The sequence below is a fragment of the Trichosurus vulpecula genome, chromosome 1, assembly GCF_011100635.1.
Source record: "Trichosurus vulpecula isolate mTriVul1 chromosome 1, mTriVul1.pri, whole genome shotgun sequence".
NCBI classification, from domain to species: domain Eukaryota; kingdom Metazoa; phylum Chordata; class Mammalia; order Diprotodontia; family Phalangeridae; genus Trichosurus; species Trichosurus vulpecula.
Window position 1 is genome coordinate 48158010 of NC_050573.1, and position 18630 is coordinate 48176639.

Here is an 18630-nt window from a genome sequence, read left to right on the forward strand (position 1 = left end):
TGGACCTCTTTTTCCATTTGGCTAATTCTGTTTTTTAAGGCCTTCTTCTCCTCATTGGCTTTTTGGACCTCTTTTGCCATTTGGGTTAGTCTATTTTTTTAAAATTTTTTTTGGCAGGGCAATTTGGAGTTAAGTGACTTGCCCAAGGTCACACAGCTAATATGTGTCAAGTGTCTGAGGCCGGGTTTGAACTCAGGTCCTCCTGACTCCAGGGCTGGTGCTCTACTCACTGCACAACCTAGCTGCCCCACTAGTTTATTTTTTAAAGTATTATTTTTTTCTGTATTTTTTTGGGTTTCCTTAACAAGCTGTTGACTCATTTTTCATGATTTTCTTGCGTCACTCTCATTTCTTTTCCCAATTTTTCCTGTACTTCTATCACTTGATTTTCCAATTCCTTTTTGAGCTCTTCCACGGCCTATGACCAATTCATATTTTTCTTGTAGTCTTTTGATGTAGGAACTTTGACTTTGTCATCATCTTCTGGTTATATGTTTTGATCTTTGTCACCAAAGTAAGATTCTAGAGTCTGATTTTTTTATGCCGTTTGCTCATTTCCCCAGCCAATTACTTGACTTTTGAACTCTTTGTCAAGGCATGACTCTGCTTCCAGAGTGGAGAGTGCTCTGTTCCAAGCTTCAGGGGTTTTGTGCTGCTATTTTCTAAGCTACTTGTAGGAACCTGTAAATTTTCAGTTCTTCTGAGGTGTTTACTCCTCTACTGGCCTGTGCTCTGGCCTGTGAATGACCTCAAGCACTCTTTTCTGCCTTGGAACTGCTAGGAAGACTCCCTCTCCACAGCCACAACAAGCTCTGCCACACCAGCACTCCTCCTCACCCCAGGACCACCAACCAGGACTGTGAACCAGATCCAAGCAGGGCAAAGCAAGAGAATCCTGCCTCAGCACCAGCAAAGAGATCCCTGCACTCTTGATTTGATCAGCTGCTTGATGCACCCCACCACCAGTGGGCCTGGAGCTCTGGAATCAGCCACCACAGCCACCTCTGCTGCCCCGGGGCTGGGTTGGGATCATGCCCTTCTCTCACGGAGGTCCCACGGGGCTTTCCCATTAGCCTGCTAAGTTGTCTTTGGCATTTGTGGGTTGAGAAGTCTGGAAACAGCCTCAGCTCAGTGATTCAGTGCCCTGAGGCCTGCTCCACCCAGTCTGCTCTGGCCTGTCTGTGAGGGTGTGGCCCATGCTGGGCTGGGCTCTACTCCCTGCATGGTAGGATAGATCCTTCCCAGAGACCATCCAGGCTGTCTTGGACTGGAGACTTGGTTCACTCTGTCATTTTGTGGGTTCTATAGCTCTAGAGTATGTTTAGAGTCATTTTTACAGGTGTTTGGAGGGATTTGGGGGAGAGCTCAAGCAAGTTCCCGCTTTTACTCCACCATCTTGGCTCCACCCCCTCATATAGTGTTTCTAAAACATTTTAACAGACACAATCTCATTTGGTCCTCATAACAACCTTTTGATACAGGAGCTATAGTTGTTATCATCACTACCATCATCATCATCACTATTATCATTATTAGTTTCATATTTGGGGACAAGCATAAGCATGGCATAGTGTACAGGGAGTTGAATATAAAGCCAGAAAGATGGCTCAAGATCCACGTAGGACACATACTGGCTGTGTAAGCTTGGACAAGTCCCTTAACCTCTTAGTGCTCCAGGTATCATCCTAAGACTCTAAATTGCAGAACGGGTACTGATCTATACTAGAAGAGGGAGTTCCTTAAATCAATGAAATTGGAGGTTTAATCCCATCCCATCCCATCTCATCCCATCCCATTACATCCCATCCCATCTCATCCCACCCCATCCCATCCTATCCCATCCCATCCCATCTCATCCCATCCCATTACATCCCATCCCATCTCATCCCACCCCATCCCATCCTATCCCATCCCATCCCATCCCATCCCATCCCATCCCATCCCATCCCATCCCATCCCATCCCTTCCCATCCCATTCCAAATAGGAAACCAGAGGCAAAGAGAGGCTAAGGAGTTTATGCACAGCTGCTAAGTACCTGGATTGGATCCAAACTGACTCCAAATGTAGCTCCCTATTCACTGAGCCACACTGGGAAACCTTTGGAACATACTCCTGTATACCTGGTCCCAAACTGGACACAATCTTTCAGTAGTGTATTCATGTATTTTGCTCTTCAGCCAGGCTATAACTAGGTTTGGTCCATGTAGAACAAGGGCTGAGCACCTCTGTGCCCCCAGAAAGATTTGAAAATTGCAGGCCTTTCTCTCCCCCATGATGGTAATGCAAACCCAATTTTACCTTTTAAAAGACTACGTGTGTCACTGTAACACTGATGTCTTGCCAGATCACACTTAAGACCCACAAGCCATGGAGAGGGGAAATTTCTGTCATTAAAATACTGCCTCTATACAATCTCATAGTATAACATAATCCTTGTCGTGCCCCCATTGTGTTGTACCATGAGAAGCTGCTTATATTGCCTATCCCTAGTTTTGTCTCTATGTCACAGGGTGTGCTCATTTCTCAGTCTCTTACCTTATCAAACCAAATCCAGGTCTCTCCCCAAGACCACCCTTCAGCCACAGCAGATTGTGCACATCTAATATCATTTCCTCAATTTCTGCTCTACGGTCCCACGGGTGAGTGGTGTGGGTGTGCTTACCTGTGAGGACATCCCATGGCAAGGGTATAGTATTGCTCGATCATCATCTTCTGCCCCCTGGTCCAAGCAGTAGCCACTGGCTTTGCTGTTTCTCACCTGTGCCCAGGAGCCAAAGGAGAAATTGCATTATCAGCCAGTATTGGTTCCAGGTCTGAGGCTAGGGGCTGGACACACCGGTGAATGAATGAATTGTTGAACAAATGAATGAAAATGCATTCATTAAATATGATGAAGATAATGAAATAAAATAAATGCCTACTATATGTCAAGCACTGTACTAGGTGCTGGAGACACAAATTCAAAAGTGAAACTGCCCCTGTCTTCAAAGAGCTTATATTCTAAGTGGGGAGGGTGTGTGTGTGTGTGTGTGTGTGTGTGTGTGTGTGTGAGACAGTGCATGGCGGTCAGTGAAGGGAATTTGGGTCTAGGTAGTCACAGGGATGGGTGGGTGGAACCATAGGGCAGTGAACTATCACATTCTTTACAATAGCAGCTAGTTAGAATAGTAGATAGAGCAGTGGGCCTGGAGTCAAGAAGAGCTGAGTTCAAATCTCACCTCAAACACTTGTTATCTGTGTGACCCTGGGAAAGTCACTTCACCCTGTTTGCCTCAGTTTCCTTATTTGTAAAATGAGCTGGAGAAGGAAATGACAAACCACTCCAATATCTTTGCCAAGAAAACCCCTAATGGGGTCACAAAGAGTTGGACATGACTGAAAAATGAGTGAACAACTTCCTGACTTCAAGTTTACATGCCATCGACTATGTCCTACATTCTCCAAATCTCCAACAGATTTGGCTAGATTCTCCAAATGGCAGATCTTACTTAATTTTGCACAGGAAACCAATTCCTAAATTTTATCAATTTCCCCTTAAAGAAACTATTGATTTTGAATGGAAAAACTCTTTGGTTATTCCTCTCATGGTGCTGAGGCCATAAAGAAAAACCAACAAGGACAGTGTGATGATTTCATGCATTTTGTGCCAGAGAGAGCCAAATAGAGAGTGCTGGGCTTGTAGCGAGGAAGCCTTAGGTTCAAATCTTACTTATGACACCTTTAGTAGCCTTGCGATCCTGGGTAAGTCACTTAACCCTTAGGTGCCTCTGGCAACTTCCGAGGGCACCTCTAAATCATTGATAAGTTGCAATCTCTATTGGAGAGGGAATTTCCACAGTGGGAGTTTCCTAAACCACCAAAGCCATGGCTCCTTCATGCATGGCAGATAACTCTAAGACAGAGGTTCTTGACTTGGGGTCCATGGAGATTTTGGGGTCCATGAAGAATTTGGGTCTGTGAATTTGTATAGGAAAAAAATTCTTCTTTATTTTCACTAATTTCTAATTGAAATTTAACATTTCCTTTAATTATTTAAAAATATAATTTGGAGAAGGGATCTAGAGGCTTCACCAGATGCACAAAGGGTTCATAACACAAACATAAATAATAATTAATAGTAATAATAATACCCTGCATTTATATTGGACTTTAAGGTTTATGATGCATTTTACATGTTCTCTCATTTTATCCTCACAACAACCCTGTGAGGTAAGTGCTTTTATCGTCTCATTTTACAGGTGAGGAAACTGAGGGAAGCAGAGGTTAAGTGACTTGCCAAGGTCACACAACTAGTTAGGTGTCACACACTAAAAAAAGCAGAAAAAAGATAAAAGTCTCCCTGTTGTAAAGTGTTTATTGTCATTATGGATACTTCACAGTCCTTTGGACTGAATTGTTGGTGCGTTTGGGCTGACGGGCCAGGAAGACAATAAAAATTCACTCTCTGGTAGTGCTTTTAGATTTAATAGGCATTTTTCTCATACTGCCTTTTGAAGGAGGGTGGTAGTAACGGAGACAGAAGAGGGAGGCAAGCTTCGCCCAAGGGAAGATACACACTGACTATGGGAAGTCATATTTCAGCAAGGTACTTACCTCTCCATAAGTGATGGTATTGTTATAAATCCTCATCTCAGGGTACACATTCTCCAGGTACCACTTGAAACTGCGACACTGGAGCCTCTGACGCAGAGCAAGGCGCTCGGACACATCCCCAAAGTCCACTCCTGGGTTCTGTGAAATGGGAATTAAGATGGAGGTGTCCTGTATGCTGACCACTTAGGTCACATGACTTTCTTTACATAATGTCATAGACCTAAGAGCTCATCTTCTCCAACCTTTCTCTTTACAGATGGGATACAGTGACTTGCCCAAATTAAAAATTGCCTTGCTAGTCTTCTCATTTATTGACCTATAGGTTATTCCTCTCACCCTGTTACCGTTGTACAGAATGGAATGGGGGCTAAAGAGTTAAGTAGTAGATGTTAACGTTAATCGGCTAATTTTGACATCAACCAAGACTGAGAATTGGAAGGATGCTCCCATTCCCAGCACATGATTCGGATTGCTAGCAAGTCTTTTTTATTTATTCCATTATTCCCCTTTCTGACCATGTGCTACACTGTTTCTTCTGGACTGTGGAACTTGATCATCCGTGGATGAGGAATGGCTATGAGGTAGATGGATTGAAGTTTGAAAAAAATTTATGCATAAAATTTATACATCCACATGAATGCTATTTGTTCCCTTCTAAGGAGTCCCCTTGGGGCATTACATACTTATTTCAACAAGGTTGTGAGAGATCAGGACATCCCTGGAAATTCCTCTTTGGAAATTGCCTTTAGAGCTGGCAACATTCTTCATAAGATCCCCAGTGATGGCAAATATTCCTCCCAAGCTGGGATTGGTCACTCAAATACGATGAGTAGGGTCCTACCTGAAGACCTTATTGTGGTTTGGAAGGGGCCCAGGAATCAATCAGTAAGAATTTATTAAGCGCCAATTATATACCAGGCTTTGTGCAAAGAACTGCAGATGTAAAGATAAAAACAACACAGTTGCCCTCAAGGAACTTATATTCTATTGGGGGAGACAACAATATGAAAGTTTATATAAAACAGACATTCTTGAAGGTTGTGATATCAGAGAGCAAGCTGTGTTAGGCTCTTCCAGGATGAGAAGTATAGTCTTAGAAAGTCTGGTAATGGATTATTTGGCCATGGTAACCCATGAAACAAAGGTTGGGGGGAGGTGTTAAGTGGTTTTCTTATGTGACTCATACCAGCTCCTCAGGCAAGTCCCCCAAAGTAGTCAGCTCTATGTATACTTTTAGCAATAAGGGTACTAATGGAATAAGTGTAAAGCTTCTTATGGGGACTACTTTGAAAAACAGAATTCACACAGATGGATATATTCTCAGGCGTTCTTTGAAAAAGCTCCTCTCTGTACTTGATGATAGTAATTGCTAGCATTTACATAGCACTTTGCATATGTTCTCTTGTTCTCTTTACAACTTTATGGGGCAGATGCTATTACTGTTGCCTTTTACAGATGAGGAAACTGAGGCTGAGAAAGGTTAAATGCCTTGTCTGAGGTCACACTTTGTAAGTGTCTGAGGCAGGCTTCAAACTCAGATCTTCTTGACTCCAAGTCCATCGGTCTATCTGCTGTGCCACCTAGCTGCCTGAGAACTTGAAAGGACCAACAGTACAGCACAGAATGCAAGGGCTGGTTAGGATTTTATTATGTGGTTCCCTAAGAGCCATCATTATACCTCATCCTTTTCCTGCCTCCCACCAGCAGAGCTGACCATAGGATTTGACACCCAGTGGCAGCTTGCTGAAGGTTGATGGTATCCTTTGAAGACAGATGGCCATCAAACACCATGTTCTTTATTGTATGGTGAGCCTCTACTAAAACCTTTCTTCTCTTCATGGTGTGAGAAGGACCCTGAGTTTTTAAAGACTGTGCCAGTAAAATTCAGGACTGGTGAAAGTTTGAATAAAACCTGTTGATGGGCTTATCCAAATGGACTTGTCTGTGGGAGCAGCCTCCTGGCTCAGTTCAGAGAGACTCATTGCCAGATTTGCCTTAGGGGGATGAATTCTCTGGGCTCAGTGACTCATGAAGTCAATTGACTGACTAAGTCATGGAGGGGTCGCAATCTGCAATGATGAAGTTGATTACTGGAGTACTGAAGGAAGTGGTGAACATTTGAGTTTTAATGCTGAAGATTTAGGTTGGGTTTTTTTTTTTGGTCTAAACTTGTGATTTCATTGTTTAAAGAACTTCTGATGTGGAAACTCCCTCTACTTATGCAGATACGCATCTGGTTTGCAATTTATAGTAGTAGAGAGTTCTTGGGGGCGCTGAGACATTTGTGACTCGCCCAGGGTCAAACAGTTAGAGGTGAGACTCAAATCCAGACTTCCGTCTTAGGGCAATCAATGGAACAATTGCCCAACGGGTATTAAGCATCTTCTATATGCTAGGGGTTGTGCCAGGTACTGGGGAGACAGATTAAAAAAAAAAAAGAAACAATCTTTACTCTCCAGGAGCTTACATTCCATTGGGAGACAACAGATACAGAAACAGTTTTAGGGCTAAAAATTAGACCTGCTCTTTCTTGGTGTGGGTTATTCTTAAAGGAGGAAGCTCCTTTACTGATGCAGGTCAGTGCCTTCCCAGCAAGAAAATTGCTCTTAGAGAGTTGTCTAGAGCACTGATAAGTTAAGTGACTTGCCTAGGGACACCCAGGCAGTATGGGTCAGTGGTGAACTTGAACCCAGATCTTCTTGGTTCTCAGGTCAATTCTCTATCTATTATGTTTACGTAGCCTCTCAAATCTTTTTGTGTATGCATATATATGTATATATAATGTGTATATATACAAATACATGTATACATGTATATATATGAATGTTTATGTGTATTTACGTATATGCATGTGCATATGTATGTGTATGCAGACGTATGTTGTTATGTTTAATAACCAGCTCTCTGAAAAAAAATGCATGCATGGATCACTTTTAAGTTTAATCTGCATTATCAAAATTTTCTCTATCACTTTCTTAAGTCTAGACAAGTAACGAAACAATAAATCAAGCCCTATTTGTAGCATTTGCCAATTTCTGTGGTCTAAATGCTCATGTCAAAAATTTAACAATATGCTCTCAGGACCTGACTCAAGCTGGCTCCAGTACACCCTTGTACAGGTAAGGGATGTGTGCATGTACATAGATATATACACACACATGTACCTATTTATACGAAGAATAAATACAGGGTGTCCCTAAAGTCTGGACACATAGGCAAAAATGCATATTTTGAAATACTTGGAATATTAACAGACCTTAGCCCCCTTGACTTCTTTTTCTGGGGTATACTGAAGGAGAAGGTGCACTCAATGAAAATCACAGATGCAACACACTTGATTGAACCCCTAAAGAGTGAATGTGCTAAAACTGATGGCAATGTGGAGTTATTGCATTTAGTTCACGCGAATCTTGCAAAGCGCATCAACCTTTGCATCACAAATGATGGCAATCATATTGAAGATGTTATTTGTTAATATTCCAATTAAATAAAATGTGGTTGAAAATTTCATTTCTTGAAAATATGTATTTTTGCCTATGTGTCCAGACTTTAGGAACACCCTGTACAAGTTAGCTAGTACAAAGTAGTTGGATGGGAAGGCATTAATTGTTGGAGGGACCAGGGAAAGGTTTATGCAGAGGGTGGAAGCATGAATTAAGTCTTGAAAGAAGGGAAGTATTCTCTGAAGTAGAGATGAAGGAAAAAAAAAAACATTCCAGGCATGGAGGAATGCCCTATGCAAAGGCATAGTGATGGGCGATTAGGTGCCCTGTGTGAGTAAGAGAGAAAAGGCTGCTTTGTCTGGGCTCTGTAGGAAGAGGAGTAATGGATACAGACTGTAGATATTCATGTTAATAGTGAGGAACCTGGTGGTATAATGGACAAAGTTGCGGACCCTGGAGTCAGGAAGACCTGAGTTCAAATTTGACCTCAGACAACAACTAGTTGTGTGACCTTGGACAAGTCACTTAACCTCTGCCTGCCTCAGTTTTCTTGTTCATAAAAAGGGGATGATAATAATAGCACCCACCTCCCAGGGTTGTAATAAGGACCAAATAAGGTAATATTTGTAAAGTTTTCTGCAAACCTTAAAGCCCTCTATAAATGCCAACAGTAAGCATGGGCGTTACCCACACAGATACCTTTAGCCATAACAGGAGTACAATACAGGCACGTAGTCCCATCATGGATATACAGACCATATTCTCTAACCAGAGAGGAATTGGATGACAGTGGTAATGCATCTGAAGGGATGGTAGTTTTAAAGACAGAAGGCCTGGGTTCTAATTCTGGTTCAGCCATTTAGTAGCTGTGTGACATTAGGCAGGTCAATGAAATTCTCTGGTCTGCTACAAAATGAGGAAATGGGACAAGATGACCTTTGAAGTGTTTCTGCCCCTGGATCTTCGGTAATTAAAAAAAAATAGCCTATGACCTATAGGGAGGCAGAATGTCTGCCTAAAATGGTTCTTAGCTGAATGAACATCCCATTTCATGAGGAAAGGCCCTGCTGAACTGCAACATTCCCTACAGGACAGCAGAGACAACCTGACATAGTGGAGAGAGTGTTCGGCTTGGAGTCAGGTTTAAATCTTGTCTCTGATACTTACTAATTCTGTAACCTTGGACAAGTCACAACCTCTCTGGGCCCCAAGAAACTCACCAAGACTTAATTTACTAAGTCACAGAAAGTTGAGATCACCTTGATTGAAGGAGGCCCAACTCTGAGAGATCCCTACCCAGGTAAAATCTTATAGCCTTCTCATGTTTAGTACAGTTTGAGTACTGACTCTTAAAAAACCAGAAAAAAATAAAATCCTCCATCTTGTTCAGTTGTTTTAGTCATGCCTGATTCTTTGTGACCTCATTTGAAGTTTTCTTGGCAAAGCTACTGGAGTGGTTTGACATTTCCTTCTCCAGGTCATTTTATAGATGAGGAAACTGAGGCAAATGGAGTTACATGACTTGCCAGGGTCATACAGCTAGTAAGCGTCTGAGGCTGGATTTGAACCCAGTAAGGTGAATCTTTCTGACTCCAGTCTTAGTGCTCTGTCCTCTGTGCCACCTACTTGCCCCAAATCCTCTATAAAAACCAATACTCCAGCTACTGTTGTTACCATCTCTACAGTGTAGTCTTCGAAGAGGCATTTCATTGTGTGAGCATACATCTATTTTATACGAATGGGCTCACATGGGTTCTGAGCATGGGAAGTAGGTTTGAATTTTTGCTGGTAGCTTAAGGGGCAGTTTCCAGACTCCTGATCCCCTAGTGATGGCAACGCTCAGGTTGCCCAGCCCAGGGTATGAGCAGGAGGACTTCATCTGATACAGGGATGGGTAGCCAAGCAGTGCTTAGATAAACAGAACTCAGTGGGTCAGGAATCTTCATTCTTTATACACTGTCCAACCAAGCAGAGCATCATAAATTCCTGCTGGAGTATTAATGGGGACACCGTTGTGTTATACATTGTCTGAATCAGTTCATTTTATGGAAAACAAGGTTTTATGGGCTCCGCTGGGCTCTCTCTCCATCTTTGCTCGTGGGTGAGGGCATTTTTTGACTGCCTTCCTTTGTCATTTTGGTCTGAAAACTCCCATAGCAAAAAACATGCAGACAAAAGGAAATCATGTTTTCCACTCCTCTTCTGAATTTCCCTGCTAGGTTGTTTGACATCAAGCAAATTACTCAGCCAGGGTTTTTGTCTTAGAGTGTGTCTGCATTAATTTCCTCCACTCGCTCTGCCTCACCATTCCTTATGATCTGTGCTTTTCAGAGAACAACATGAAGATCTCAAGCAAATGCTGCTGGGTCCTTAGGTTACTAGCCCAGTCCTGTCCAGATATTATAGATGGGATGATATAATTCAGATTTGAAAGGGATCTGGGAGGGCAGGTGCTCCAATCATCCCATCTTTCAGATGAGGAAACTGAGGCCCAGAGAAGGTCACATTGGTGTTAAGCAGGCAAGCCACTATTTAAACCTAGGTCTTCCAACTCCATTATGTACTGCCCTGACATACAAAGCACCGAGGTACATAAAGGGTGGAAGAAAAAAATATGCTATTTTAAATAAATATAAAAGCATCCTGAGTTACCTCACTGGCCTGAGGGCTTATGCTTTGAGGTGTGACCAGCCCTGATTCAAATTCATTCTCTATGTCTCTGTCTTTTCCTCTTTCAAACTCTGTCTCTGTCTCTCTTGCTCTCTCTGTCTTCCTTTTCTTCACCTTGTCTCTCTTTGTCTCTTCCTATATGTCTCTATGTCTCTGTCTCCCTTTCCATCTCTGTGTCTTTATCTCTTTCTTTTTTGTTTTTTTTTGTTATTTTTTAAAAAATTAATTTATTTTTGTTACATTTTAAGTTCTGGACTGTCTTCCTCCCTTCCTCCCCACCTTGCACTAGAGAAGGTCACCATTACACACACACACACACACACACACACACACACACACACATACACACACACATGTGAAACCGTACTATACATACTTGTATTTAACAGTTCTTTCTCTATCTGTTCCTTTCTATCTCTGTCTCTCTTTATGTTCCTGTCTCTCCCTATCTCTTTTTCCTATTTTTATTTGTATTTCTCCATCTCCATTTCTCTCTACGTCTTGTTCTTCCCGTCTCAGTCTCCGTCTCCATCTCTCTCTCTCTTTCTCTCTCTCTCTCCTCCTCCATTTCGTTCTCTACCTCCTTCTCTCTGTTTCTTTCTCTCTCCCTCCCTCTGTCCCTCTCTCTCTTTCTCTCTCTCTAACACACACACACATTCACACACATATGAAACCATACTATGCATACTTCTGTTTATCAGTTCTTTCTCTATGTATCTTTCTGATTACCTCTGTCTCTCTTTATGTCCCTGTCTCTTTTTGTCTATCTCTTTTTCCTTTTTCTATCTCTATCTCTCTCCTTCTTGTCTCTCTCTTCTCTTTCTGTTTCTATGTCTTCCTCTTTATTTCTCTCTGGGTCTTGGTCTCTCTGTCTCCCTTTTCACCTCTGTCTCTTTGTCTCTGTCTCTTTGACACACACACACACACACACACACACACACACACACACACACACATGCACACACACAGATTCTCAGAGTTGGAAGAGACCTCGGGGTTCATATAGTTCAACTTTTATGGGAATTCCCTCTCCAACATCCCAGATGGTCATTCATTCTCTGATTGAAGACCTCTATCTGGGGGTGGGGGTAAGGGAAGATGTTCCTGCTACTTCATGAGGCAGCCCATTACAGTCTCCAATAGCTGCGATCAAAGGGTGGAGCGAGTGAAGCTTTGTTCTAGGTGCCAAAATGTAGACAATACCAAAAATTTTAAATATGTATAACTTAAAACAATTGAACTTAGGATCTTTCTTTGTATCCCTAGCACTTAGCACAGTGTTTGGCACATAGTAAACACCTAATAAATGGTTGTTGATTGGCTAACTAAAACAAGAAATGATCAATCCTTAGCTCTGTTAATAACACTCACCCCTAAACTCTAATCATAACTCATTTTCTCCTCCCACTCGGCTGTCTCAATTACTTTTTGTATTATTAAGTATGAAATTACAAAGTTGATTTGAAGGCACTCTTCATGCTGCTTGCCCTGGGCACCAAAGTTGCCAGTTATAGCCAAAAATGTTTGTGCTTTATTATTCCTCTTTGTATTTTGTTCCACCTCTACCCATTGCTTTTAGTTCTGGGGTTGGCAGCCCTGAGAGCGCTCTCCAAAATTGGAACCTGAAGATAACTCAATATCTGCTTCAGTTTCCCCTCTGTTGTCTTATCAGGACTCTGTTTTTGTTCTGGTAAATGGGGAAGGAAGAGGTAGGTGATTGAGATATTTTCTAGAGGCAACAGAACGCTCCTTCAGATGGCTGTAGTGTTTAATTTGCTCCCCCTCCCTCAGCCCTCTCCAGCTTCTGCATGTCCACTGGATGCTCACCGTCATGGGGATGTTCCAGGCCATGTAAACATGGGACTTGAAGTCATCCATCCACACTTCTGCAGCTCTCAGGGCATTTCGCTTTGCATAGTAATCAATGTCGTTGTTGTAGGGTTTCTTTGTGCGCTCGATATGGGCCACACGGGAACAGGGCAGTACCTCCATGCTGCCCCCACACTGCCAGACCTGGGGAGAGAGGATGGAGACCTGGGATTTGAACATGGCCAGGAAACCCTTTCTCAGGTAAGGGAAGGGGAGGGTGGAAATGCTTTTGTTTGTTATACAGAAGCCCCCAGTAACCACTAGGGTTGCCAATGCTCTGTGCAGGTGACTCGCTCACTCAGTGTGAGCGAAGCTAGTTGATTCTTAAAGATATGTTATGTCGGGGGGCAGAATCAAGATGGAGGCTGGAAAGCAGGAATGTGCCTAAAGCTCTCCCCCAGGACCCTCCAAACACCTATAAAAATGGCTCTGAACAAATTCTAGAACTGCAGAACCCAAAAAATAGCAGAGGGAAGCAGGGCTCCAGTCCAGGACAGCCTAGATGGACTCTGGGTAAGGTCTATAGTGCGGAACTGGGAGTGGAGCAGAGTAGAGCCCAGCATGGGCTGTGCCAGGACCAGCCAGACCAAGGAGCTGGGAGGAATAGGCCCTAGCACCCTGAATCAGTGAGCTGTGGCAGTTACTAGACTTCTCAACCCACAAACATCAAAGACAACAGAAAAGGTTAGTGGGAAAAACTGTGGGGGACAGAGCGAAAGGAGTTCACAGTTAGGCCACCATGCCGGGGGACAGCAGAGGTGGTGCAGCTACAGAACTACAGCTGCAGTTGCTTCCAGCCCCAGGCCCACCTGGTGGGAGGAATTAAGTGGCAGATAAGAGCAGGAGTGCAGAGGCTGTTCAGATCTGAGTTGCAGTCCAGGTTGGTGGTTCTTGGGGAAGGAGGAGTGCTGGTGTGGCAGAGCTTGCTGTGTAGAAAGAGCTCTGAAAACAACAGTGCAGCCCCTCAAGCTTGGGAAAAGTACTCTCTGCTCAACAAGCAGTTATACCCTGTCAAAAAACTCAAGGGTCAAGTAGTTGGCTGGGAACATGAACAGGCAGTGAAAATGGACTCAGATTCAGACTCAGACTTTGGAATCTTTCTTTGGTGACAAAGAAGACCAAAACATACAGCCAGAAGAAGTCAACAAAGTCAAAGAGCCTACATCAAAAACCTCCAAGAAAAACATGAACTCGTCTCAGGCCATGGAAGAGCTCAAAAAGGATTTGGAAAAGCAAGTAAGAGAAGTAGAGGAAAAATTGGGAAGAGAAATGAGAAAGATGGAAGAAAACCATGAAAAACAAGTCAATGACTTGCTAAAGGAGACCCCAAAAATACTGAAGAAAATAACACCTTAAAAACAGACTAACTCAAATGGCATAAGAGCTCCAAAAAGCCAATGAGGAGAAGAATGCCTTGAAAGGCAGAATTAGCCAAATGGAAAAGGAGGTCCAAGAGACCACTGAAGAAAATACTACCTTAGAAATTAGTTTGGAACAAGTGGAAACTAGTGACCATATCTATGAAAATCAAGATATTATAAAACAGAACCAAAGGAATGAAAACATGGAAGACAATGTGAAATATATCATTGGAAAAACCACTGACCTGGAAAATAGATCCAGGAGAGATAATTTAAAAATTATTGGACTACCTGAAAGCCATGATCGAAAAAAGAGCCTAGATATCATCTTTCAAGAAATTATCAAGAAGAACTGTCCTGATATTCTAGAGCCACAGGGAAAAATAGAAATTAAAAGAATCCACCAATCACCTCCTGAAAAAGATCCCAAAAAGAAGATGCCTAGGAACATTGTTGCCAAATTCTGGAGCTCCCAGATCAAGGAGAAAATACTGCAAGCAGCCAGAAAGAAACAACACAGTAAGGATAACACGAGATCTAGCAGCTTCTACATTAAGGGACTGAAGGGCTTGGAATATGATATTCCAGAGGTCAATGGATCTAGCATTAAAACCAAGAATCACCTACCCAGCAAAACTGAGTATCATGCTCCAAGGTAAAATATGGATTTTCAATAAAATAGAGGACTTTCAATCTTTCTCAGTGAAAAGATCAGAGCTGAATAGAAAATTTGACTTTCAAACACCAAAATCAAGAAAAGCATGGAAAGGTAAAGAAGAAAGAGAAATCATTAGGGACTTACTAAAGTTGAACTGTTTTGTTTACATTCCTACATGGAAATGCTGTGTGTAATTCATGAGACCTCAGTATTAGGGTAGCTGAAAGGAATATACATACACACACACACACACACATATAGACAGAGGGTACAGGGTGAGTTGAATATGAAGGGATAATATCTAAAAAAAATCAAATTAAGGGATGAGAGAGGAATATATTGAGAGAGGGAGAAAGGGAGAGACAGAATGGGGTCAATTATCTCACATAAAAGTGGCAAGAAAAAGCAGTTCTGCAGGAAGGCAAGAGGGGGCAGGTTAGGGGGAATGAGTGAATCTTGTTCTCTTCGGATTTGACTGGAGGAGGGAATAACATACACACTCAGTTGAGTATCTTACCCCACAAGAAAGAAGGAGGGAGGAGATTAAAGGGGGGAGGATGATAGAAGGGAGGGCAGATGGGGGCGGAGGTAATCAAAAGCAAACACTTTCAAAAAGGGACAAGGTCAAGGGAGAAAATTGAACAAAGCAGGATAGGATAAGAAGGAGCAAAATATAGTTAGTCTTTCACAACATGAGTATTGTGGAAGGGCTTTACATAATGATACTCATGTGGCCTATGTTGAATTGCTTGCCTTCTTAGGGAGGGTGGGTGGGGAGGGAACAGGGGAGAGAATGTGGAACTCAAAGTTTTAAAAGCAGATGTTCAAAAAAAGTTTTTGCATGCAACTAGGAAATAATATACACAGTCAATGGGGCATAGAAATCTATCTTGCCCTACAAGAAAGTAAGAAAAAAGGGGATGGGGGGGGGAGTGGGGTGACAGAAGGGAGGGCTGACTGGGAAATGGGGCAATCAGAATATATGCCATCTTGGAGTAGGGGAGAGGGTAGAAATGGGGAGAAAATTTGTAATTCAAAATGTTGTGGAAATCAATGCTGAAAACTAAAAATATTAAATAAATAAATAAAGATATATTATGTCATGCCTAATTTGGACTTTCATAATTATTAGCCAATGTTACCCAGCTCAATTAATTGATAAGCATTTATTAAGCACCTCCTCTGTGCTGGGTACTATAATAGGTACTGGGAATAATACAAAGGCAAAAATCAAGATAGTCCCTGCCCTCAAAGAGGTTACACTCTATTGGGCAGATGGGATGAACATAGATAAACACATACAAAATATATTGAGATCTAGAGCAGTTTGCCTAAGCCCACCCAGGTGGTAAGTAGTAGAAATAGAATTTGAACCCAGGACTCTAAATCAAGCCTCCTTTACAAGCCTTCTTTCACCTCTCAGTATGTTCTGTTACTCCAAAGTGCGAATCCCATCCTCTTGATTCTCAACCCTTCTGTGATTCAGATAAGCCCAGGAGAGATAGAACTTCCCCAAGGAAGTGGGAGTCATAGCTAGGAGTAACATAGGGCACAGCCTACCTTCCTCCCAGGGAGAAGTGATAACAAGCCCCATCTTTTATTCTTAAATACTTCTTGAGAAGGAGATTCCACATTTTTTCTAGTGCATCTATGCTGTCTTAGAATTCTGAATGTCCACCTCTGATTAGTCACGTCCCTGCTCAGAGACCTTACATAACCTCCCATAAGCCCTTGGTAAAGAAAGTCCAGACTCCCCAGGAGTCTGGCAACATAGGGCAATGAATTTGGAATCATAAAACCTGCTACTAATTATCCCTACGAATGGATAAGTTACTGTATCTCTCTTGGTTTGAGTTCCCTCTCCTGAAGAATGAGGGCATTGGACTAGATAATCTTGACATCCCTTCAAGGTCTTAATTCTATGATTCTATGGCCTCTCTACAGCCTAGTTCCACTGTACCCCAGCAGATGCAGCTTATGATAGTAGCTTCTTCCTATCTCCTAAACACAATCATTTTATGACTCAATATTCCAGTCATTCAAACTGGATGACTCACACTTTCCCAAATTCATGTTGTCTTTTCCTGTCTTTAACGCTTTGACTCCCATGTTACTTCTTCCTAGAATCACCAAGTTTTTATCTTTGCCTGTTGAAACTCTATGCATCCTACGAAGCCCTGCTCCATTGCTACTGCCTCTAGGGAACTTTCTCTGATTTTCTGAATCAGAAGCAAGCTCTCCCTCCTTGGGATCCTGTTGCTCCCTGCTCCTGCCTCAACTGAACTGGACTTTATATTATAATTACCTATGTTTATGTCTTGACACCCTTAACCGAATGGTGAGTCCCATGATGGCAAGATCAAGTCTTAGGGGCACACACTATAGTGAACAGTGTTGGATTTGGTGTCTGGAGGAACCTGGGTTTAAGATTCATCTATAGCCTTTGTGTATGTGCCTAATTACTTACATGTTGTCTCTCCCTTTAGTCTGTGAGCTCCTTGAAGAAAGGGACTCCCTTTTGCCTTTGTTAGTATTCACAGTACTTAGTACCATACATGGCACATAGTAGGCACTTAAAAATGCTTGTTGACTGACTGATTAAATGATAGTTCTCTGAGATCCTCTAGTCAAAACCATATTTGAACAGGAATTCCCTCTGTAAGAGACATTTGCTAATAATATGTTAATCTGAACTGCACTAAAGGAAAACATATGTACCCACATTCATTCTCTAATTCGTACACATCTTTTGTTGTTGTTCAGTCGTTTCAGTCGTGTCTGACTCTTTGTGACCCTATTTGGAGTTTTCTTGGAAAAGATACTGGAGTGGTTTGCCATTTCCTTCTCTGTCTCATTTTATGGATGAGGAAACTGAGGCAAACAGGGTTAAGTGACTTGCCCAGGGTCACATAGCTAGCAAGCGTCTGAGGCCAGATTTGAGCTCATCCTGACTCTAGGCTTCATATCCATTTTGTTACACCATCTTTATGTAGTCCAAATCAATGAATCTTGACTGTCTGTTCAGAGGTGATGTGTGTGTGTGTGTGTGTGTGTGTGCGCGCGCTCGTACCGCGCACATCCTTCTAGCTAGCAGTCCTGTTAACCCGAGAGCTCTAAGTCAATAATAGCTGACATTTATATAGTGCTTTAAAGTATAGCTCTTTCACAACAATCCCATTAACTCAGTAGTACAGGTCTTATTTTCCTCATTTAACAGATGAGCTACCCGAAGTTCAGAGTGATTTGCTCAGGGTCACATAGTTAATAAGTAGGTCAGGACTGGGGGAGGGATTTGAACTCATGTCTGGCCTGACTCTGGGTCCATTGCTCTCTCCACTACATTATTCTCCTCTTGTCTCTCTCTCCCTTATAGAATAAGAATGTCTTGATGTGAAAGGACAATGAATGCAGAACACAGTCTCACTGTTTCCGACCCGGTTCAACCAGACTGGAATTCTCCCTGCAGCCCGCAACACATTTCTCTTCTCTGCGTGATAGTTAATGACCTTGTAATTTTTTATATATTTTGATACCAGGGACCAATACATTATCTGAGTGGCAGAGTTATTTCCTTCTAAGCTCCCTGGGAGATTGATGCTTATGCAAAACGGAGAATTTAAAAGGCTCTAAAACCACAGCTTTAAGGGAAACAGTTTAACCCCTCCATAAATTCCCGGCAAACACTGGTAATAAATTTTTCCCTGATGCAACCCAGGGGGGACCCAGGCACCCAACTCAGATCAGAACAGGACAAAGGGGCGGCCTTCCTCAGTTTTAGGAAATGTGTATCGTACTAAGGATTCCGGCTTAAATATGGCTTTGACTGTAGGACCCTGGATCATCGATCTAGAAACCGAAAGGACTTTAAAGACCATCAGGGGATTCTGCCATATATCCAGAAAGCTTTTGGGTCCTTAACACTTGGGGGCAGCGATACTGGGCAGCTGGAGTAGTCATCCTTAGGGCTCTCTGGAGCTGGGAGGACTGGTTACCTATCAAGTGGGATAATATATGTAAGGGGTTTTGCAAATCTTA

General features: G+C 42.4%; 1 protein-coding gene across 1 annotated transcript in view; it reads right to left on the reverse strand.

Annotated features, from left to right (window-relative positions):
- The window catches only part of GALNT9 (polypeptide N-acetylgalactosaminyltransferase 9), a 300725-nt gene that overhangs the window by 27282 nt on the left and 254813 nt on the right, over nt 1–18630 (reverse strand). The window contains exons 7-9 of the mRNA XM_036767915.1: nt 12535–12720; nt 4595–4732; nt 2664–2759 (exon numbers count right to left, since the gene is read on the reverse strand). Of these exons, the coding sequence (XP_036623810.1) occupies nt 2664–2759; nt 4595–4732; nt 12535–12720 (420 nt within the window). The remainder of the gene's footprint in view (nt 1–2663; nt 2760–4594; nt 4733–12534; nt 12721–18630) is intronic.